The 24,555-nt window shown below is 40.0% G+C and overlaps 1 protein-coding gene across 5 annotated transcripts in view; it reads left to right on the forward strand.

The window, feature by feature from the left end:
- The window catches only part of RAI14 (retinoic acid induced 14), a 139,649-nt gene that overhangs the window by 15,346 nt on the left and 99,748 nt on the right, over nt 1-24,555 (forward strand). For all 5 annotated transcript variants that reach the window (XM_081280640.1, XM_081280644.1, XM_081280641.1 and 2 more), the window contains exon 2: nt 11,596-11,677. Coding sequence is in view for 2 of the 5 variants with exons in the window: in XM_081280642.1 (XP_081136768.1) it covers nt 11,642-11,677 (36 nt within the window). In the remaining 3 variants the exon portion in view is untranslated. The remainder of the gene's footprint in view (nt 1-11,595; nt 11,678-24,555) is intronic.

Raw genomic sequence — 24,555 nt, forward strand, 5'->3', positions numbered from 1 at the left:
AGTAAAATCAGGGGTTAAATATAACCATGAGTAGAGCCTATTTTCTCACTCTAAAGATAGTTTTCATAACCAAACACTTTGCACATGGACCTCCTTTTTACTTTTTTGCATTAAATACATGCAATGCCTTGAACTTGTGATCCTCCTGCCTCAGCCTCTCAAGTAGCTAGAATTACAGGCGTGTACCACCTCACCAGCTTGCATTTCATCTTTTAAGAAACACCTTCACTTACATCCTGCTACAATTTAAACACCAATTTTAGTGTATCATTTCATGATTTCTAATAAATTGACAGAGTTGTGCAGCCATCCCCACAATCTAGTTTTAAAACATTTCCCTCATCCTAGAGAGATTCCTCATGCCACTTCCTGTTACCATCCATCCCCAGCCCTAGACAACCACTAATCCCTTTTGTCTCTATAAATTTGCCTTTTCTAGACATGTGGTGGAAATGGAATCATATAATATGTGGTCTTTAGTCTGACTGTACTTAACATAATGCTTTTGAGCTTTATCCATGCTCACCATGGATTGGTATTTCATTCCTTTTTATTGCTGGAAAGTATTCCATTATGTGGAAATGCCACAGTTTGTTTACCTAGGATATGTTTCAGTTGTTTCACTCTTTCACAATTTGAATACTGTTTCTATAAACACCCATGTACAAGCCTTCCGTGGATGTGTGTTTTCATTTCTCCTGGCTAGATACATAGGAATGCGTATGGTAAATTTTGATTTAACTTTTTGAGAAACTGACAAACTTTCCACAATGGCTATATTGTTTTTGCATTTTCACCAGTAATGCTTAAGGATTGGACCTGTACTTGATAGGTTCTTTTTGATTTCAAGATGGGTGAAATTCAAGGCCAGGTCTTGGGACGATAGCCCCCCAAGCGGTTTACCCACACCTAGGTACAGACGACTTCCTATACCTGGCTGTTTGAGGTTGATCCCTAGCTATGGGCAAGGCAGTTTTTCTCTTGAGAGGTGAGCACAATGGTGTCTTTAGAAAGTGATATGGAACATCAAAAGATGAATATTGACCAGACATGACATTTTAGAGATCATCTATATGATAACCTCAGTGTATGGGTTAATCACTGAGAGTTTCTTAGTCCAGAATAATGTTTGTATTCTATAAGTTGTGGTTTTGATTAAGTCAATAGTTTTTCAATTAGATGGATTTAGGGCAGGAGGTAACCTTAGGACTTCTCTTTGCTAAGCTCATTGGAGCACGTGAGGAGCAGATTTGACAGACCAGATAGTAATGTTGCCAGAGCCCTGTCCAATTTTGTATCAGTGCCTCTGGCCCCGGCTAACTCAGGAACCAAGATCAGTCCTAGTTGATGGCAGGCTTTATTCTCAAAGAAGAACGATATATTTGGTTCTCAAGAGAAATGTCATCCCCTGAATAAAGGCAGGTTGTGAATACAGGGAGATTAATGTTTTCAGAAGAGTTTTACTGCTTGATTATTGTGATGTAATAGCTGAATGACATTTATGGTTTAAAAAGAATGTACTCGTTTGTTTTCTTTGAAAAACTGTGAGATATTAAAGCATCTTAGAAAGGATCCATTGCCAAAACGAAACTATTGATGTCATTTTTTTCCTAATGCCTTTAAAATTTTTTAATTAAAATTTTTAATTGACACACTAATTGTACATATTTCTATGGCACACTGTGATATTTTGATATGTGTGCACAATGTGTAAACAAATCAAAGTAATTAGCATATTCATTAACTCAAACATTTCTTAACTTCTTTATTATTTGGGTAATCTTTTAACAAACCTGCACCTTAGTTAATTCACACAAAAGCACATATGAAAACACCCAGCCCTTAATTAATACTCAGTGAAGTTTGCTTTTTTTTTTTTTTTTTTTAAAGAGAGAGTGAGAGAGGAGAGAGAGAGAGAGAGAGAGAGAGAGAGAGAGAGAGAGAGAGAGAGAGAGAGAATTTTTAATATTTATTTTTTAGTTCTCGGCAGACACAACATCTTTGTTTGTATGTGGTGCTGAGGATCGAACCCGGGCCGCACGCATGCCAGGCGAGCGTGCTACCGCTTGAGCCACATCCCCAGCCCCGAAGTTTGCTTTTTTTAAAATTCACTCTTCATAAGTGTTTGGTGTGGTGAATTTGTAAGATTGACAAGATGTCATCACAAAGCTGCTTTACTTTGTGTCCCAATGTCTGAATGTACAGTTAGTATACTTCTTGCCTCTGGATGAAATCTATGACTTTTCTGATCATTCTTAATTAAAAATAAAAGTTTCACAGTGAATTTCAATTGTTAGATACTCTCAATTCTTAGGTTAAATGTCCAGTTTCTCCCCTTCCTCCTTTTTACTGTTCTGGAAATCAACCCCAGGATCTTGCATATACTGATCAAGTCTTCTACCCACTGAGCTACAATTCCAGCCCCAACTATCTATCTACCTATCTTTCTCTTTCTTTCTTTTTTTTTTTTTTTTTTGTTCATTAGTTCATTCTTCCCATGCTAGGGATTGAACTCAGGGCCTTGAACATACTAATCAGGTACTCTACCACTAAACTATATATCTTTAGTCCAGAATGTCCAATTGCAAATAATGACCAGGCACACTGGCACATGCCTGTAATCCCAGTGGGTTGGAGGCTGAGGCAGGAGGATCACAAGTGTAAAGCCAACCTTAGCAATTTAGCGAGGCCCTAAGCAACTTAGTGAGACTCTATCTTTAAATAAAATATAAAAAGGACTTGGAATATTGCTCAGTGGTTCAGTGCCCCTGGGTTCAATCCATGGTACAAAAAAAAACAAAAAACAAAACAAAACAAAAAAACCCCAAAAAACAAAACAAACAAAAAAAGTCCAAACAAACAAATAAACAAACAAAAAACCACAAAGATATTTAAAGTTAAATGACTTCCCCTTTTCTTACTTTCTATACTTCACCCTGCTACCCCGAATGTGGGTAAGGCTTGCAAAAGCCCTGCCATTTGCTTGTCAAGCTTTGTGACCCTCTAGGAATCATTTTCTGGTATAATTGGGTGCGAGGGTAGGACCGAAAGTTCTTAGTTGACTAGTACTATAGCTAGATAGTGTGTAACATGTGTTTGAAGCTAAATCTTGCTCTTGAAATCTTTCTGGAGGTGTTATAGGCTAAACTGTGTGCCCCCAGTATCTCAGAATATGGCTATAACTAGAAATGCCTTTATAGAATAGTGAGGTAAAATAAGGTTCTATGGGTCAGCCCTCACACAATGCGACTGTCATCTTCATAAGAAGACATGAGGACATAGACAGAGGCAGCGAAAGGCCTGGTGAAAATAAGGAGAGAAGATAGCCATCTGAAAGCTCAGGGGAGAGGCCTCAGAATGGACCCAACCCACCTACACCTTGACCTTGGACTCCCAGCCTACAGAACTCAGAGAAATACATTTCTGTTATTCCGGCTACCAACTACTGTGCATTGCTGTGGCAGCCCAAGCAGGCCAGAAGAGGGGGCCTTTGACAATTGCTCTTCTCTCCTTGCTGCTTCTGGGCCATCATTGGAGACATCTTCTACAGTTCCGAGAGAAAGTAATGTGCTGCTTTTGGTGTGTTGCTTCTCCATCAGGCACTCAGCTTTGCTCTGCTCTCCTCCTAATCCACTGGGTTTCAGAGAATCTGCGACACCTTACAACTCTCTGTTGTGAGTTGTCCACTTGTGGCCCATAGGAAGCACACATTTATGGCTAGATAGTCTCCAACATTCAGGCTGATCAAAGTACAGTAGCAACCTCTCCTTTATTTTCATCCTTGAAGCATAGGTCAGTTTCTCTCTTGCCTTTTAGATTTTCTGAGCGTGGATCAGACACCCATCCAATCTTTCCAAGCACTCCTGTAAACCCCTCTCATGAGGCTGAGTAGGAATGGTAGAAATCATTGCATATTCTCTCCAGGGAAAGATCCACCAGTCTCCACACTTTGGTGCTTTTAGACCCTGCATGTGGTTAAGGCATGCAAAATCCCTGCTACCAGTTTTCAATTAAATCCTTTGAAAATTTGCATCTTGAACTGGCCTCTTTGAAATGACTATTGTATCCTTGTTCTTCCAGTTTGATTCTTAGTGTCCTCCATTCATTTATTATGTATTCATTTATTCAGCCATAGGAAAGGGTCACCAAGTGTTGACTCTGAAGAAACCTTTGCTAAGATTGTAGGTGAAACCCAGGCCCCCTGTCTAGAATGGATTTGTCCTCAGTGAGGAGCTCTCTAACTAGTAAGGTTAACTCTCTGTGAAATAACAGGCATGTTGCCTTGGGGGCAGTTGTTGGCTTTCACCACAGTTCTCTCCAGAATCAGGCTGATAAAATCTATCCTAAGAGCTTGCCCTGGGGTTCTGTTTTATGATTCTTGCTCCCACTGAGTCCTGCATTCCATTATTCGAAGTGTTCTGCTCCTTGGCTAAGGTTGGGAAAGATGTTGCAGGAGGAGAATGTAAGTGACAGGGAGTGGGGCTGGCAGGCAGGACCAGGAGGGGCAATTTGTTAAGCCTTCATAGGCCAAATGAGATGGAATTTTTATAACTTGGGGTTATACATGGTGAAACTTAATCATTTTACTACCTCTATTCAAATCCCAGTAGAGCAAACTCATGTCAGAGCACACACCTCCTCAGTGTACAGGATCCAGCTGAGCCCTGCTAAGGTCAAGGATGAGGCTAAAGGTTACACAGGTTCCCAATTGGTATCTTTGTCCTATATGTTCAGTCATGAAACATTTATTGATGATATGCCGGTGGCTAGGAGATATATGTGCAAAATGAAAATTCTGCCCTGCAAATCTCTGTTCCAAATTACATAATCAGTAATCAGTTGCTGGTGTAAATTTTCAAGTTTGCTCAAAACCGTGAACCGTTTATTCATATCTAGCATCTAAAGGAAGCAGATTGGGGGAGAATCTTTCTTTGGAGAGAGTTGTTCAGTTTCCCACGGCATCAACTCAGCCTAGGAGAGAAGCTTGGAGAGATTGCCCAGGTATCTGACCTGTGCCTGGAAGATCTAAGAAGGGAGTCCCATGTCCTGGGAGAGAGACAAAATGCCCCCCCCCCCAGCCTGCCCAAATCCCATGTTTCACTGAAGGCCAATTTGACCTCTGCCCCAATTATAAAGGCTTATCTGATTTTTCCCACCCTCAAGGATTTTCACTTTTTAAATTCCTGAAGTATTTAACACCCAATTATGAGATTTTTTTTTTATTTTTTATTTTAAACCCCTTTCTATGCATCCCTTGGTCAGTTGTGTCTTCCAGCAAAGCCTACTCCTGCTTCCCATTACCTAATGTGCATATATGTTTAAACTTCAGTCTTATAGATAAGAACAGTATGCTGGAGACAGAGTACCTTAGACACGGGGGAGCAATATCCCGTGGGCTCTGCTTCCCACTTTATATTCTTTAGTCTGGAAGGAATGACACAGCTCATAAACACCACCCCATGTGAGAAGCAGAGACTTAAAGCAGCTTCCAACCCCCAGGAGTTTGGATGGCATGGGGTGCTGTGTCGCTAGGGACACCTTTATTGGAATGGTTGATCTGGGGAGGGCTTTTACAGATTATTTTTGTTTGGCCAGATTGAGAGAATTGGATGTTTCTACAGTTTTTGGTTAAAAGTCCATCTTTGTGGCACAGAGATTATTGTCTGAGAAAATAAGCACTAGAAGGAGAAGAGGTGGATTCTAACAAGCAGAGAAGCATTTAGCTTCTTATATTTGTTCTACGCTGTTGTAAGTGGTGTGGATTTTCAGACTGGAGCACTTTTTAACTTGGTAGAAAAATTCCTGGATCCCGTCTGGGGTATGTGTTAGTGTTCTGGTGTTGCTGAGGGTTTGGTAGAAGTATTTCACTGCCCCATGATGGAAGGATTAGCTAGAGGACCTTGTTATTTACTTTGCTCCTCTAATTCTGCCATAATTATTTAAAACCACTGCCTTTGAATCCTGTGGTATGGTTTCTCAGATGCTACTGTATTCTTGTGATTTGGGAAGAATGTGTGTACAGCCACCATCTCCCTAATATTTCTTAGTGGCCGTGGGTATCCAACTAGTTTGTTTTTGAAGAATTAGAGTATAACCCTCCTGCCACTGTTTCCCCTATTCCATAGTAGTTTGAAAGATTCAAATATAGCCAGTGCTTAGAAATATCAATCTTTGGGGGGTGGGTGGGTGTTGGGCATCAATCTCAGGACCTCACACATGTTAAGCATGCACTTTACCACCAAGCTGCCCCTGCAGCCCAGAGATATTGATCTGATTTACTTGTTTAATTCTTGTGGATTATTTTTGACTACAAGTGTAACTTATAGGCATAGCATCACTGAATCTGGAGCAGTGGCTCCCTATCGAGTTGAATTTCTAAATTACCCAAGGAATTAGAAAATGATGAACTGCTGAGTTTTACTTCTGGTTCCAGATACCTGAGTGAGACTCCAAGAAAATAGTCCTTTGGTCATATGTGGGATGGAGTGGGGTGGGGAGTAGGAGTAGTTTGAAGCTACTTCAAATCAGTGCTGGCTTGTGGTAGAGAAATAGCTAAAGAAAATCTGGGAGCAGCCACACCCCCTTTTTTTGGTAACAGGATTGAACTCAAGGTCACTTAACAGCTGAGCCATATCCCCAGCTTTATTTATGTATTTATTTATTTATTTTAATTTTGGCGGGGTTTCTGCTAAGTTGCTTAGAGTGAGTTGCTGAGACTGGCTTTGAATTTGTGATCCTCCTGCCTCAGCATGCTGGGCACTCTGGGATTGCAGAAACACACCATCATGCCTGGCCATCTTTCAGCATTTTAGAAGCATTGCACATTAAGCTTTGTTCCTTTGAAATTCTTTTGTAATAAATCTAGAGGTTTCTAACTTAGAATATTCCTAATTCTGTCAATTAGAAAAGGTAATGGGGTAGTTACCCCATTTTAAAGTAATAGCTTTGTGGATCTATTATTCACATACCATCCATCTCCTGGAAGAGGACAACTGAATGGTTTTTAGTATGGTCCCATGTTGTACAACCATTACCATAAATTTTTAAAAATATTTCATCATCCTATATCCATATTTTTTAATGCTTAAGCCTAACTTTCTTGATATAGCTTACACGGTTATTATCAAAGATTTTTTTTTTAATTCCATCTACAATTATATCAGATAAAGCTATCAGGTATTAAGCTTTGCTTGAGAGTTGCATTTTTTTAAGGGAACAATAAATTAATAAGAAAACTCCGTGTGTTGCATCCAGTCTTCCAAATGAGAATGAATGCAGTGGGGCTGCACATCTTTGCTTCCTCCTCATTGATCTCCATAATTTCTGTGCTAATGATTGGTGACCCATGAAGGATGACATGTTTCGGTGAATTATTTTGAACTGAGCACTTGCTAAACTAATACTTTTGCTCAGTGGTTAGGTGTGTCTTAGTCCGCATGAAATGGAAGAAGTTAATTCAGATAACTTTTTCTATGGATGTGTGATCCTCTTTCTGTACTTACTCAAATAAGGCTGCTGTGCAATCCTTTTGAAATAGGCATCCTTAATAAGTGGTTTTTCTAAGGACTGCCATTAATATAGCCTGATTGTGCTGTTTAAATGACCCTTTACTTAAAGTAGGCTGCAGTCCTGTCTGGGCTTTGGGAGTTTGGCATTGAGACTTGGGGCTGTAAAATTGCAACTCACCCAAGGAAGGCAAGGCCCTCATTTACTCCTGGGTCATTTTTAGTAAGAGGAGATGCTAGCTGTTCAGTTTCTTCCTACTGCCATGGCTTCCAGGAGTTAGAACCTGGTAGGAATCCCAGGAAAGCAGTGATATATTAATAAATCCAATTACCGCCAACTACAGTTCTTGTCTTTAGAGTTACTACTCTTTAGGCTTTCAGGACTTCTTTCCCTCAGACACCCATCTCTATCATGGTGGAGTTACACCCACTGACCACCCAGCAATAGCACACCCAGGCTCTGGGCTCCAGGAAGACGTTCATTTAATAGTTAATGCATTCCCCTGGGATCCTTTGGAATTTGCTACTTTGTTTATTTAATCCTCTTCAAATAAGAGTTTGCATACTTCTCACTGCCAGGCTTAAAAAGAAGAAGTAGAAAACCAAAGACAAACACATTAAAAAAAAAACCCTAACAAAACACCCATGAAACCCCATGACCTCAAACAAAAATCTTACCCACTATTGCCCAAGACCTCATGCTCTCTTAATGAAGGAATGTTTTAGATAGTTCTGCCTTGGTGGGCAACATAGTTTTGTGGGTTATCCCAGCATGGCTTCTCCTTTCTCCTCTTCCCACTACACTGATTTGGTCTCTTTCCTTGGTTATTTCCAGAAGGTGGCAGGACAATTTCCATTTTCTTAAACAGTTGGTATAGAAACCATGGGCCAGTGATAGTTTGGGAATATCTGATTATCATTTTTTCTGTTGTTACTCACTAAAAGGTGATTTGTTTTGACCTAAGAAAACCAGCTTGACTTTGGTACATAAAGCAGGTCCACTTTGACTGGTGTGTTCCCTGTTCTATCAACGTCTATTTTAGGTTTCCTAACTTCAGTACACAAAGATTCATCCAGGGAAATTCCTGGGCCTTGCCTCTTGAGATTCAGTTTCTATAGGATAGGGATTAAGGTTTTGCATTAGCAAATTGTTCCCAGGTCCTTCTGCTGCAGATGAACTGGGAGCTGTTTAAGTTTGCCTTGGAGTTTGCCCTTGCTCTGCAGGTACCAGCCCAGAATTCTCTGAGTGTAAATGGTTGGCAATTAAACGTGTAATTACAGTGTGTACAGTTTCCAAGGCAACATGTATTCTGTCACTTCTTCCAGGCTGGGAAGATTGAAAGGGACCATGGAGAGGTCTCAGTAACTGTGGCCTCCAAATGAATGCCATCAAAGTGCTTTATGATAACTGGGTTTTCATGCCATTCATCCAAGAGCTCTGCTTAATGGCAGCGGCAATAATGAAAGTGAATACAGTAGAAGCCAGAGAGTTGCTGGGTGACTTCTGGGAGGTAACAACAAGGACACAGGCAAGGATGAGTACAGCTATTCAGTTGCTTGCATTTTCTGCCTTCTACCTTTTCAAATCAGTTTTGTCCAGAATGATAAGAATGTAGAGAAACATGAGATGACCTTGAAAGGCTTTACAAAAAATAATAACGACTAGATTTTTTTTAAACATTTGTCTACCATTCTTTAGTTTGCAACTGGAATACCACTGTTTAAATTTCACTTGTTTTCACTTTTGGTCAGGTGCAACTTGAAGGAATCACTGGTTAAGTACTTACTATGTGATAGGAACTCTCACATGGATTGTCTTGCCGTTTTGACCTAAATGCACTTTGATTATTTTTAAATCTATATGCAAAGACTCCATGATTTACACATTTCTAGATTTAATAAAGGAGATAAATTATGTATCCTATTTTACCATTGTCATGGTTCAGATATGAGGTGTCCCCTAAAACCTCCCCCAATGCAGGAATATTCATCGATGAAATGATTGGATCTTGAAAGCTGTAACATAGTTTGATGAACTGTGTGCTAATCCTAGGCCACTGGGGTGTGGTTGGAGGAGGTGGGCCACTGGAGGTGGGCCCTGGAAGGGTTCAACTTCTCTGTGACTCTTCCCCCATCTCTCTGCTTCTTGGCTTCCATGAGGTGAGCACCTTTCCTTAGCAGTGCTCTTATGCCATGATATTCTGTCTCACCTTGGGCCCAGAGCATTGGAGCCAGTCATCTATGGACTGAGACTTCTGAAACCATGAGCCCCCAAGAAACCTTTCTTCATCTGCGTTGTTCTTGCCAGGTATTTTGGTCACAGCAACCCAAAGCTGACTAATACACCCATCTTTTAGGATCTGGCTTTTTGGTTTTGGTCATAAAGCTAAACAGAGCAGTAGAAAAGCATGCAGTCATACTTTGGGATTTGATCCTGAATCCCATCATAAACAGGCTCAGTGATTGACTGCAGACAAGCGTCCTGACTTCTTTGAGGCTTTTCTACTGGAAAATGAAGATCTTGGGCTAGATGAGTGGTCTTCACTTTTGAAGGGTGACAAGGACCTTGCAGAATCCAATAAAAACTAGGAACCTTCTTCACTGAAAAAAAAAATCACATATATACTTGCTTGAAAAAGAGAACATTTAGTTTCCAGAAGACCACAGACTTCCCCTAAATGAAGAAATTGCTTAAGACTCTTCCAGCACCAACTCAAAATTGCTGGGCCCCATAAGGACCTGGCGAGTCTTGCACTGCTTAGCGTGGTCCCCTGAGGAATGAGTTATTCGATGAGGGAGGTTTTGTTTTTCCTGGCATTTTTTGCTAACTGCTCTGTGCATTTAAGAGGGCTTGGGGGTGGGGGAAGGAGGGGCAAGCTCTGGAAAAATAAATAGGGAGTGAATGGCATCTGGAATGTGAACTGTTTTCCTTATCATTTTTTTGCTATTGTCGTTCTTCAAAGGGAAGTAGATGGTATCCTTGCAAAATGAAGGTTGTGTGGAGGAATTACTTGTAAGGAATATATATGTAGTAGTCCATTTTTTTGTTACTATGATGAAATATCTGCAGTTAGGTAACTTTGTAAAGCAAAGAGGTTTATTAGCTCACAGTTTGGGAGGTTCAAGGGTTTGGCATTGGCATCAGCTCAGCTCTGGTGGATGGCACAACTATGGTGGGAGTGTGTGTGGAAGTAAGAGGTCCCCTTGCCAGATGGGAAGCCAGAGATGCAAGGATCAGGATCGGGTTTTTAAAAAGTCACTCCAGGAGAACTGCATTCCCTTCTGAAGATGTGTCCTAAGGATCTCCCAGTAGACCTTACCTCATTCCCTCACCTCCCAAACCACCACGCTGAGGATCAAGCTTCCAACACTGAAACCCCAGTGGACAAACCACATCCAAACCATAGCAGTACCCATAGAGCAATTTTTACAGTGATAGTTAAGCAGGAACTTAAACTTGTTCCATTTTAATGTGCGGGAACTAACAGGTGAAATTTAAAAATGTATAATTCATAGAAACAGAAAATGGAATGGTGGTCACCAGGGGATGGTGAGGGGAATTGGGATATGTTAATCAAAGGGTACGTCATTTCAGTTTGTCAAGAGGAATAAGTTTGAGATTATTGTATAACATAGTGACTGTTGTTAGTAACATGGTATTGTGTACATTGTTGCAATTTGCTAAGAAAGTAGCTTTCAAGTGTTTTCACTCCAGTTAATAATATACATGTGAGGTTAATTAGCTGAAGTTACCTGTTCCACAGTGTATACGTATTTCACAGTATCATATCCTATATCTCATGTATGTACAGTTTTTGTCAGTTAAAATAAGAAAAAAAATAAAGTTTGGGTCATTTTAAAAATGTCAGAAGTGTCTAGGTTGTGGAAATAACCTGTGTTCTTTACTGCTCCCAGTGTTGACTCCAACCATCCTCTGACATGGTCAGAGTTCTGACCCTGTCTTCTACCCTTGGCCCAACGTTGTAATCCAATCGGAATAGAAAATGTGTAGTTTATTTGGAAATCTTCATTCGTTCGTTCGTTCGTTCGTTCGTTCATTCATTCATTCATTCATTCATTCTCTGCTTAGGTGTTGAAAAATCTCCCAGGACTTTGGAAAGCTGAATGGACTAAACATGAAGAGTTTGAAAGCGAAGTTCAGGAAGAGTGATGTAAGTACGCTGTGACTCATGGTCTGGCTGCTCTGGCTCTGTTCCGTGGGGCTGCAGAGACAGCCCCCACTCCTGCCCTGATAAGGTGCTGGGTTAATAAACTACAGACACCAGAAGCACTTTGGGCCCCAGCTCAGGGTGGCTTCTATGAATGGCATGCTTAACGTTCCTTATTCTTTATGTGTATTGCTTTCAAAATTAACTTTAAAAAGTTGGCCTAGGTCTTATAGAGAAAGGAACAGTTGAACTAAACATCTTAAAGAACCAGGAAAAACCCTTAGCATTTCTAAAGTTGCCTAATTCCTGATTCACAATATCATTTTTAAAAGCAACTCTTCTGAGGGTGGTTAAGGAATTACATATTAGCATGTATCATCTTTGACCTTAAGTTGTTTAACTTTGTCAAGGCTTTTGTCTTAAAACAACAAAATGCATTGCTGCCCTTACCTTCACTCCCCCTGAATTCCTGGGCTTCTTATTCATTTGTTATACATCATAAAATACTTTAGATTGGAGGAACCAGTTGTGATGTCAGAATTATGAAACAAAGTCTCCCATAGGAGAAAATGGAGAAAAATAACACAACAGAAGGTTTATACACAATGACATTTCAACAAAAGGTTGCCTTATAAACCCCACTGGGATTTCTGTCTTATGCTAACTGCATTCCAGATGCTTCCAGCAGGATTGTTGAATGGGAGGAATTCATGGAAGGGTATTAGAGGGAAGCCCAGATATATCACCCTTGAAATATGCATGCCCAGATAGTATTTAAAATTAGGTAATTAAAGTGAACCTGGATTTTATTGCTTTGCCATGAATTCTATTTTGAAAGCTTGGCACAACTGCATTTTTGCAATAAGTAGAGGCTGTGTTTTTTACAACTAGCATGTCACATGCATACCTACTTTTGGCTAAAGCTTATCTGCCAAGGCTGTGTTAGTGATATGGAACTTACTGCTCTGCTCTGATATGGCCCAGACCAGATAGGATGCTTTGGGGGTGATGGCAAAATATTGTCTCACTTAAAGAAGGAGCTAGATCAACTCTTAGGAAAAAGTTGATCTTATCTTCTCGTTCTTAAGGTAAATTAACTGAAACTCAGGAAATGGGAAATGACTTGGCCAAAGCTGTGTAGCTAGCCATTGACCACAGGGAGAGTCTCAGTAGTCTGACTTCCTTAGATCTGATGATCTGAAACCTCCTTTGACTTGATAATCTGCTGGCCATAGGATACCAAGCCTGCATATCTACTTTGGCTTTCAATTAAGAAGGGAAAAGCAATTAAGTGGACAACATTGCCCAGTTCAGCAGATATGAGTTTGTCCATTGTATGATCAGGTTAGTAAGTGTCTTTTTCCATTGCAAAAAGAATTTGGGTAGCTTCCATTTATATAAGTGGAGATTATTTTAGCAAAGTTTTGTTGGATTACAGTTCCATGATATATGAACATGGGTAGGGGGAAATGATAGGCACATAAACTTTCAGTTTAAAAATTTTTCAAGCTTGTGGCATTAGGGAGGGTGTTGCTGGAATCTAGTTTTTAAATAAAAACTGAAATAGTTCCATGATTTAAAAAAAAATCATAGCAATAACACTAGTGAAAGCTTCTGGGATTTGGCAGCAGAGAAGGCCATGATTTTGGCAGTGAATGCTAAGAGAGGAAATGTTCGAAGAGCAACCCTGGGGGAGGAGAGCAAAGAAAATTGGTCTAATGGAGCCAGACAAATCCACATGGCTTCCCAAATACATCCCAAATTGTTTCTCCAAGCTACGCCACTGCATAGCTAAATGGACTAAATAAAAATAAAAATTAACAAGGAAAGGAAACCATTCCAAATCTCCATTTGTTAACCAGCCATATGATAATAACAATGATAAACAGCTAGCCATGATGGAGTAGTTACTATAATATCAGGTGCCAGTCCAGGTTCTTTACATGAAATTAACTTATTCTTGCCGTAAGTTTTGTGTGGTAGGTTTTATTATTAAGCTCATTTTGCAGATGGAGACACTGAGGCCTGGGGAGGTGCAGTCATTTGTCCCTGTTCTTAGAGCTCTAAGTTGTAGAACCAGTTTTTGTGCCAAGATCTTTGGATCCCTTGGCCCATGTTTCCTGGGAAAAGAAGTTAGGGATGGAGATTCTGTTTTATGAAACAGAACTATCTAGGTAGCAGCTAGACAAAGTGACTTAGAATTTGAATTTAAGTTTGCAGCCTTGGCAGAGTCTCATATTCTTCTAACCTTGGGTTGCTCACCTGAAATTGGAGGAAATCCCAGCATCAGCCTCTCAAGGTGAACTATTAATTATTTTTAATAATTCTTAATTATGGTGAATGTTAAATGCACTAATGGATGGGGAGCACACATCTCAGGGCCTGGTGCTCAGGAGGTGCCTGGAAAATACTTATTCTTTTCTCCTGATGAAAACGCAAACAAGATTAAAAGGTTCATAGGATCCAGAGGGCAGAATAATCTGGTAAGAATTACTTTCTCTAAGGAGGGAAACTGAGGGTGAGGAGAGAATGAGTGAGGGAAGCTCACTTTGCTTTCTTTTCAGGCTGAGGTTTTTGGTTTATGTACACACACATAGAGATGTGTATTACTTGTTGCAAGAAAAACAAGTTTACAAATGATTACATTTAGTTAACCGAGCCAAACTCTATAATCTTCTTTACACGAAGCAAGTGGAGTGGTCTCTTTTAAGTCTCCAAAATCATGAGCCACCCAACTTTCCTGTTTGTCTTTGTTTGAGAAAGAAAGGGAAAGAAAAAGTTCTTTGTATTACTGGGGGTGGGCAGATGAGGATAGCAGATCAGGTTCACGCTTACATAAATAGATGACAGGTGACCCACTGCCATGATCATGTTTCAGCCAGTCTGTGTCTGGGAGGTCTGCAGCCAGATCAGTTTGTGGCCATTGAGAACAAAATCCTAGAGTGAAAAAAAAAAATGGACAAGAGTGGCCCAAAGGAGCACTCTGTGGATGTCCTTCAGGTCACTGCTATTTCAGGATCATTGTCCAGGTAGATTTAATCAGAATGTCTTTCTGGAACACTTTGGTTTACATCCAGGGAAGGTTTATGTGAGTTAATAGGGGACTGAGCCTGATTCTACAGGCTGGGATTAGACAAGTCATCGTCTGTTTGTTTTGATTCCTAAATATATTGGGGACCCCACAGATAAGTCACAGAATCTAAAAGATTTTAGGAGTTTCTGTGGTGGATGACATTTTAAAGTTTGAATTTATCACTGTGTTTTGAGAATCCTCACACTTGGGTTTCATACAAAGAGAGAAGTTCAAGGTATAGCTCTTGCCTTTAAGGAGCTGGTAAACTTAGGAGAAGGAAAAACACATGCAGGAAATAACTAAGCCAAAATACCAATAAAAGATAAATACTAAAGGGACCTTCAAGATGGTACAACTAGTTAGATTGTGAAGCCAGGTGATAAATGCTTTTGATTTTCAGGGGAGTGAATCTGTGTATGGAGAATTGGGAGGAATTTAGGTTTGCCAAGGCTGCAAACCTAAATTTATGGAGGTGGGGCTTTACCCAGGCCTCATGGATGGATAGGATGGAGAAGGATGGTCAGAAGAGGGGGAAAGGCTTAGCACAGTGAGTAGACCCAGTGTCAGAAGTTGTTCTTGGCATTGCAAAATAGCAAGCTTTCAGGAGGCCAAGTGAGTTCTGTAGCATGGCTCCGAGTATTTCAGTAAGAAAACTGTAAAGTTTTCTGTCTGGTTTTAAAAGTGAATAGACTGACTTTTATGCTTATAAAGCAAACACACATCATTATTCATATCTTTTATGACTGCCATTATTTTATATCTTTTATCTTTTAGTTTGAAAGTGGCTTCTTTACCTCTTTAAATATTTGCAGCAACTAGAATGTGGTTTCACATGGAAAAATGAACTGTCATCGTGAGAAGTGAGGCCAAAAAGGTTGGGATTTCCCTCTGCTATTAAAATGGTCAGGCTTCTGGAATTTCTTTGCAAATGCCAATTTTTAGTGCCTTGAGTGAAATGGGTGGAGGTTGAAGGTTAGGAAATGGAATTGAAAGATCTTTGTGACAAATCTTGGGAAATGCCACTCTAATGTGATGGAGTGTTTCACAGTTTACATTGTGGGTGTGTGTTTAATTTTTTGAAAGATTTGTTCCCAATTATGTTTTCCATTATAATAGGGAAACAGCAGACATCCCATTTAAAAAAAAAAAAAAGCAGCCAGTTCAACATGACTGGCTCCACAAAGGATTAAATTGATGGTGTACCTTTACGTAGCAGCTGCTAACTATTGCAGCTTTGGCCAAGGGAATGCACACACCCTATGAATCTTGAGGAACCAGACACTTCCTGCTCAGTCAAGGGTTTGAATTTGTTGCCTGTTGAGATAACAGCTCTCATGAAGGTTGACAACCCACATCTCTGCCAAGGTATTTTTTCAAGGGAGTTTTTTTAGTCATTTATAATATGTTTTTACACATGCCTGAGCCTCCCTCTCTCCCACACAAAAAATATGGGAGTATTTCAAATCCAAGTCTCTCTGTAGACAGAGGAACCTTAGCCAAATGCATTGTGTTAGACGTAATATTAAAATCTATCAATGATGACCCCATTAGGTGGAGGCAGGAGACTCCAGTAAAGTTCTGGAGAGAGATTCAGTCAGGTTCAGGTCATGCAGCATATTTTCCAGGTCCTTCAGCCCTTTTTAAATGGAGGACCTGAATGCTGACTGATTTCACCTTGTATTAGCTGGCTGGCGCTGCCACAACATGGTGTCACAAACTGGGTGGCCTAAGCAACAGAGATTTATTGTAATCTCATTTCTGAAGCTGGAGCTATGATCTGGGTTTTGGCAAGGTGGGTTCCTTGTGAGATTGTGAGGGAGAATCTCTCCCTGACCTTCTTCTGCATCCTGGTGGTTTGCTGGTGATCTTTGGGAGACCCCAGTCTTTATTTTCACATGACATTCTCCCTGTGTGCATGTCTGAGTCCAAGTTCCCCCTTTTTATGAGGACAGCAGTCATGTTGGATTAGTGCCCACTCCAGTGACCTCCTTTTAACTTGAAAATGTAGGGTTTGTTGTAAAAAAAAAAAAATACTTTTAAGCAAAATAAGGTCACATACTGAGTGAGCTGTGTTAGGACTTGAGCAGATGAGTTGAGGGTAGGAGTCATCAACCTGTCTTTTACATCCACTTCCGTGCCTTTTCCATCCTAGAGCAGTTTCTCCAAAGGCCCATCCTCCCCATGCTGAGCTCCGCTGAGCACCCCACTCATAGACCTTAGCTCCTTCATTGTGGGGACTATTTTCAGCGTCTGAGAGAGTGAGGTGGAAGCATCACACTTTTCCAGTGGGTGCCTCTACCTAATACATAACATTGATAACAAGAATGAACACGTATTGATGGCGATGGCTGACCTCCTACGATAGTAATAAAGAGAAGAGTTCTTATATATATGGAATGCTAAGTGGCAGGCACTGTGCCAAGCCCTTCGCATGCTTTTTATCATATGCTGTGCACCAAACGCTATCCAGTAAAGACCACTATTGTGATAGTTTTTTACAGGGGAAGAAAAGTTCAAAGGAAGATGACTTAGTTGGCTAACGTCACATGTTTCGCAAATGGCAGAGACATTGGGACCTTGATATTTCTCGACACGGGAGCTTGCATTGTTAATTGCTGTAGACGCCTGCTCACACAGGGAATGGGCATTCGTAAATTCTGAAATGTCAAACCTCAGAGAGTAAATTCTGCTCTATTTCCCTAAAATTAAGTAGGATATATATGATGATTTTTGTATTGCCCAGGCCTGTCTGTGGCAGCAAAGCTCACCAGTGGCAGGAGAGGACAGGGAACAATGTGGGGTTGTTTGTTTTCTAAGAGCCACATGCGTTTCAGTCTTCAGTTCTGAAGGGGAAAAAGAGCAGGTGTTACTTCTACTGGAGCCAGTGACACCTCTGTGTCTAGATGGAGTCCAGTGTCTGGCTATGTGGGTTACAGATTCAATCCAGTTACCCCACCATACTTCTTGGTTAAGCATGATACTGTTTCTGCTACAGACCATTATGAAACCCCAGATCCTGGCCCCTAAACTTAGGGAAATCTGATAGTGTACACAATGAGTCATCTGTGTCATTATCTCTTATCTCTATATTATGAATTAATTGCCTAGTCATTTTGAATGAAGGTTATTTTTGATCTACATGTATTTTATTTGAGAAATTCTTTATGTAACTTCTCCTTGTGAGTAAAATAGGAATTGCCTCTGAATCGTTTTGTGGAGATTTTTGATTGAGTTTCTATCTAGAGATCTTTGCTGTGTAACAGTGGTTATTTTCACTTAAAGGTCTAAGAGCCCAGTATGTCTAAAAAAATGATGTTAATGGGTAGCCTTGGATTTGCTTTTTCTTAAGTCCCTACCTCCTTTTATTTTATTTTATTGGTGCTGGGGACCCAGTCCAGGGCTTTCGTACATTGCTAGGCAAGTGCTTTACCACTGAGCTATGATGCTAGCCCTCTGCCTCCCCTTAGTAAAAGAAAGTATGCTCTGATCAACTTGATTATTTAATTATTAGTTTCCATTGCCTAAATGGAAACACTTTCACTTTTTGGGGGAAATACTTCCTGAAAAGGATTTTGTTTTTCATTTTCTTCAGAGGCCGAATGGTCTGATGGGCTCTAGCTCTCTGCTTTTTTCTAGACTGCCCAGTAGGCTGGTTTGCTGAGAGATATAGAGGTTTATACTATGAGAGAAGAACAAGAAAAAGTCTAAGGAACTACATGCTCTCCTTGGCTGTGTTTATTTTGAAGTGTATTTCCTATTGCTGAGGGTGTTTTTTGGGCAATTATCAGACGATCTATGTTTTCAGAGGTTTTTCTGTTTTGTTTTGTTTTTTTTGTTTTTATGAGAATCAGTGCAAACTCATGAATCTGTTTGTTTTTTGGTTTTGGGGTTTTTTTTTTTGTACCAGAGATTGAATCTCAAAGGCACTTAACCACTGACTGAGCCTCATAACCAGCCCTCTGTCCCCTTTTAGTTTTTATTTTGAGACAGGGTCTTGCTAAGTTGCTGAGTCTGGCTTTGAACTTGTGATCCTCTTGCCTCAGCCTCCCGAGCTGGTGGGATTGCAGGTGTGCACCACCATGCCTGGCCATGTAGCTCTCCATTTTTTGAAGATTTTTTTCATACCTGAGAAACTACCAGGTCTTTCTGTGAGATCCCAATGGCTGCATTGATTAGTAACAAGATAAGCATTTATAACAAAATACCCAGAAATACAGTGATGTAAACAAGATAGAAGTTGCTTTCTTCTGAATGAAGAGTTTTAAGCAATGTAAGGGCCAGCAAGGTAGTTTTATTCCATAGATTCCTCGAGGGATCCAAGTCCTACGGTTGATGTCCTTCTGCTCCCTCTAGGGCTACACTGTGCCATGTAGAAGGCACTTGCCACATGTGGGTCTTGAGCATCTGAAATGTGGCTAGTACAGATTGAGATGTGCTATAAGCATAAAATACACACCAGATTTCAAACACTTCATACCCCGCAACAAAAGAATATAAAATGGCTTATAATGTGATCTGCAAATTTATAATAATCACACATTAAAATGCTAATCCTGGACGCGCCAGATTAATAAACCTAGTAAAATTCATTTCACTTCTTTTATTAATTTTTAAAAATGTTACAAAAACTGAAATGATGTAAGTCTTGCATGATAATTCTGTTGGGCTAGGCTGCTCATGTTGCCTGGTCAAGATTCAAAGAGAAAGAGTAAACCACAAGCATTTTCCTTTTCAAAGGATGTGCACCCAAGGGGCACAGATTATCACCCACATAGAACTGATTGGAGCTTAGTCACATGCTTCTGCCTAATTGCAAGGGAGATGGGGGAACATTTTCTCTAGCTGGTATCCTTGAAACCAACCAAACCTCCAAGGGCAACAGAGAATAGATACTGGAGAAAATTGACTCGGTCATAGGAAATAGCCACAGAGAATCATTTGAGACTTGAGTATTAAAGGTGCACCAAAAGCATGACTTCCTACTTTCACCCAGAAGTGACTATTGGTTGCTACTTGTTCAATACCCATTGTTATATTGGCAGAAACCTATTGCAGCATGCTGTTTTAGGTGAGGTTAAATGCTTTTTCCATGTTAGGAATGGAAACTGCTCCTGGGTGTTATCAGCTGGTGACATTAGGCAATCAGTCAGGCTTTTCCTTTTTAAGTCTAGTAATATACTGGGTGACCTGATCTGATAAGGGTTTAACAAGGGTCTGTTTCAAGTTACCACTTTACAGTTGTAATTTTGAGGTTGCTTTCACAGATAGGAACTATCCGCATCTGATCTTACACCTCCATTGAAAAGTTAGGGAATGATGGAGGTAGCTTTAGGCTGCACTGAGTCCTTGCTCTCAGTCACTATGTGATTTATGAAACTGTGAGATCTAAAGGTCCATAATTACATTGATTTCATTTGAACATGTAGATGGTTTGACTCTTGAATTGTGGAACTCCGAGTTTTAACTAAGCAGAACTTTAGAATTGTTCCAAAATAATATTAAAAATAGTGGGGTGACTACTTCCCAGATCTGTACCTTTATTAATACAGATAGTCATGTTGTCCTCTTCCTCTTATGGAATTTACTGCTATTTTTTTTCCCCAGGTATAGCCCTATGTTTCTCTACATTTATGTGTGCAATGTTTTAAACATTTGAACCCAAATACAAGACACTGTTTTTATCCCTCTTAAATTTTACTTTATGTTTGTTAAACTCGATTTTGTTAGCTAAACCTATTTCTATAGTTTTTTCGTCATTTTAAATTCTAGTTCTCATCATAATCATGTTGCGTCATCTACAAACTTAGTAGGATGCTTATTTAATTTTGATATAAGTTGGGAATAAGCATTGAGTAACTAGGTATATGTATGTGAGAAAATATGAGAAATACACATTTAAGTGCTTGTATTTTATCTGAACTTATTGCCATACTTCCACATTGATGGTGCCTTCATTCTTTGGGATCTGATTATTCATACTGTTTGCAGCTCACCCTTTGTATGACTTCTCAGCTCTGTTTTCTATCTTGTTCTAGTTTTACCCTCTATACCATGTGATGTCAGGTAATACATAATCTTCCTGATGTTCAGTTTTCTCATCTGTAATTCAGTAGCTCCCTTAAAGCATCATGAGGATGAGTATAAAATCTGGCCCACAGGAAGTCCTCAGTACATCACAGTAGCCAAGGCCTGTTGCAGTGCCTGGTGTTGGTCAGTCCTCTGTTTTGTGTGATGAATGAATGGTCTCAAAGAGTTTACTGTCCAGTTGAGATAATGTGACCAATGTTCATTAAACAGTCGTAGCAGTGTACGGCTCACACCATTCAAATCAGCCCTGGTGTGTGGATAGTCAACAACAGAGTAGTTTAGGGGAAACTCATGGAAGAGGGGAGCTTGGGGTTGGGTGCTCTCTGCTGAGTAGATGGCAATTACTAGAGGAAACCAGTCTTGAGGAGGGGAACAGCAAAGAGGAAGGTGTATGGACAAGTAATAGGAAGTAGAGTTCCTAGGAGGGATGGACTTCTCTGCAGAGTATTAAAAGCCCAGGGTGGGGTAGGGTGAGTAAAACTGAAGAATGAAGTTTTGAGATGATTGTATTTTGGCAGTAGAATTATTGGGGGTTTTGAGAGAATGTAACCCGAGAAAGGGGTCAGGCCTAGGTCCAAGGCTAGGGCGGTGGTTGCTCCAGGGAAGGAAGGGATGGGATTTGAGTGGGTGTGGGGTTGAAGATCAGGGAGGGAGCCTAGATTCCTGTTGATACACAAAGGAAGGTCTCTAAATTGTGTAGCCACACCCTGCAATGGCTGTGCCAGCCAAGGGTAAGCGCCCCTCATCTCCTGAGAGATCTGGCGTGGGCTTATTTTTGACTTGCATCTGACTCAGCAACTTGATTAGGAAACCAAAAATGGTGAAAATCTATTTGATTAAGAGAATGTTTAGGGAATAGTTATTTGACACTAAAATGCATTTTCCTGCCAGGTATTATCCTTGTAACATCAATTATTAATTAATTTGGTTATTCCTCCTTATTAGAGAAGAATTATTCTTTAGCCCCATTTTCCAGATGAGAAAACTATAACATAGTAATTCATTATGCTACTTTGCTAGTGCTACTGTAACAAAGTACCACAACTGAGCAGCTTCAACCACAGAAATTCATTGTCTCATAGTGCTGGGGGAGAGGGCTTTGAAGACACTGGTGTCTGCCAGTTGTTTCTCCCTGTGAGCCTTGAGGGAGAATCTGTTCCATCTCTAGCTTCAGATAGTTTCCCTGTAGCCTTTGAGATTCCTTGGCTTATAGGAGTCTCAGCCCTCTCCCTGCCTGCATCTTCACATAGCGATTTCCTTTTTTATAAGGGACATCAGTCATACTGATTTATTGTTAACTAATTACATCTGCACTGACTCTATTCCTAACTAAGGTTGCATTTTGAGGTACTGGGGGAAAAGACTTCAACAAGTGTATATATATATATATATATATATATATATATATATATATATATATATATATATTTTGCAGGGTGGTGGGTGGCACGAGTATACAATTCATCCTTTAACACTCATGCACATCACTGAGGTCAAGCAGGAATTAGGATTTGTCCTTGGGGACTCAGGTTCCAGGTACCCCAAACACAGGCTTTTGACATTGGAGGGCTTAGGACAAGATGATGCCAACCAACCAAGTAAAGGCCTGGAACTGAATTTCAGATTCCTTATTCTACTTGCCAGTGGCAACTAAAAGATGCCAATCATGGGTAAACTTTGACCAAAACATGTTTCAGTGAAGCCTGCTAGCCCAGGCCCAGAATTATCAGTCTGAAAGCTTTTGGTGCCAGAGATAAGAGTGGGGTGGAGTATACAGAAGTCAAAGTGGTTAGACCTGTTTTAGGGAGAGGTGGGACAAAGAGAGGCAGTCTAACAATGCCATCTGGAACCTGAGACTTAGGAATGTAAGTTTTTTAAATGTAGGTTGTTAAAATTTCAAGGGGTACAGTTTTCCCTGGGTGGTGGTTTGTGGCAATGGATCCAGGTCTTAGGGAATTGTCTGCCTGGAGGATAGCTGGAAGGTGGATTGTTTAGTAAGCCTTAGACTTACAAGTCCAGCAGTCAAGGGAGTCTGTTACTATAGATTCCTGCCTCCTTGAGTGTATTTGGAAAGCTACACCAGCCCTTCCCCCATGGTGAACTGAAGTGGATTGAGGTGGCAACTGGCATCTTGGGCATGGTAGTTGGTATGGGATTAATGTTTCTGTTCTGCCTGAAGCATCTAGTCCAGTTCTTGGCACTAGTCACTATATTGCATGAATGAATGATTATAAAATGAAAATACTGCCTCTTCATCACCACCTTATCCCTGTAGCTCTTCTCTGCTCAGGGCTTACCAGTCCACCAATATTGTGGACTGAAAGAACAGGTCATTGATATTTTTTTGGTGTTGCCACTAGGATGGTCTGAATATCCTCTTGGCCATGTTCAATTGTACTGTGACATTACCAAGTGTCATTGAAGGGCTCGTTATTTACAGTCCAACTATGTACAGTCATCCGTTAGTATTCATGGGGGATTGGTTCTAGGATCACTGTGGATACCAAGATCTGTGAATGCTCAAGTCCCTCAGATAGAATGACAGAGTATTTGCATATAGCATGTGTAATCCTGTTTTTTTTTTTTTTTTTGTGTGTGTGTGTGTGTGTGTGTATAATTCTGTTTCATACTTTAAATCACCTCTAGGTTATAGTACCTAATATTATGTCAATGCTAAGTAGTTGTTATACTGTATTGTTTAGGAAATAATAGTAAGAAAAAGTGGCTGCATGTATTCTGTACAGACATGTTTTTTTTTTTTCAAATATTTTCAATATGTGATTGATTGAATCTATAGATGTGATGTACATGGACACAAAGGGCTGGTTGTACTTTTTTTTACACCCAAACTGACATTATTTGTATGTGCAGTTTATTAGCTCAAGTTGTTGGAGAATCAAGCTATAAACTTAGACTTTGTATAAGCAAATTAACTAGTCTGTGTTCTCTGGGCAGAAAATTACCTAAATGTAGATCTGGTGTACTATCTGGCATTTGCATCTCCTTGATACCAAGAGAGCTTGACTGTTATTAAAAACAATGCCATTGGTTTCCAGGAACAAAATGGTGCTTAAGGGTCTGGGTTTTGATGAGGCAGCTGCTTTAAACCTCATTTAAATAATAATATAATATTATCATTAAAGTTTTTAGACATTTGTGAGTTATTTAGCCATAGTTTGTAAAAACAGATTCTGGGCAGATTCTAGTTGGGGAAGAAATTCTCCAGAATGGTCAGCTAAGTCACAGATTTCTGTATCTTTGAGGCTTTGATACTTCAACCCTGTTCACACTAACATTTCTTTTTTCCTCCATAAACCTGTGTTTCATCAATGGCACCGTTGGGGTGGTCACTATTAAACAATTCTTGACATACTTGGGCAAAGCTCTGTTAAGGAAGTAATGTATAAGAGGGAAGAGTTTATTGTCTTATGTTATTTATATTCATGAAAAATTGGGAGCAACCAGATATTAGAAGAGTAAGCAAATGTTACATGTATAGAAAAGAATGTTTTATGGTCATTAAAATCATTAAGATTAAAAATCATTGAGCAGCTGTGAACATGCATATGAAGTAAGTGGAGAAGAATTCAAATTACAAATTATATACTATATTATAACTCAGCAAATTAAAACAAAGGCATGTAGTATATATGAACTCTTCTTTTTAGAGGAAGAGTAAAGAAATAAAGATGGGCATAAATATTTGTATGTTCACCAGGGT

The sequence above is a fragment of the Spermophilus citellus genome, assembly GCF_964194105.1.
Source record: "Spermophilus citellus genome assembly, chromosome: 1".
Taxonomy (NCBI): Eukaryota; Metazoa; Chordata; class Mammalia; order Rodentia; family Sciuridae; genus Spermophilus; species Spermophilus citellus.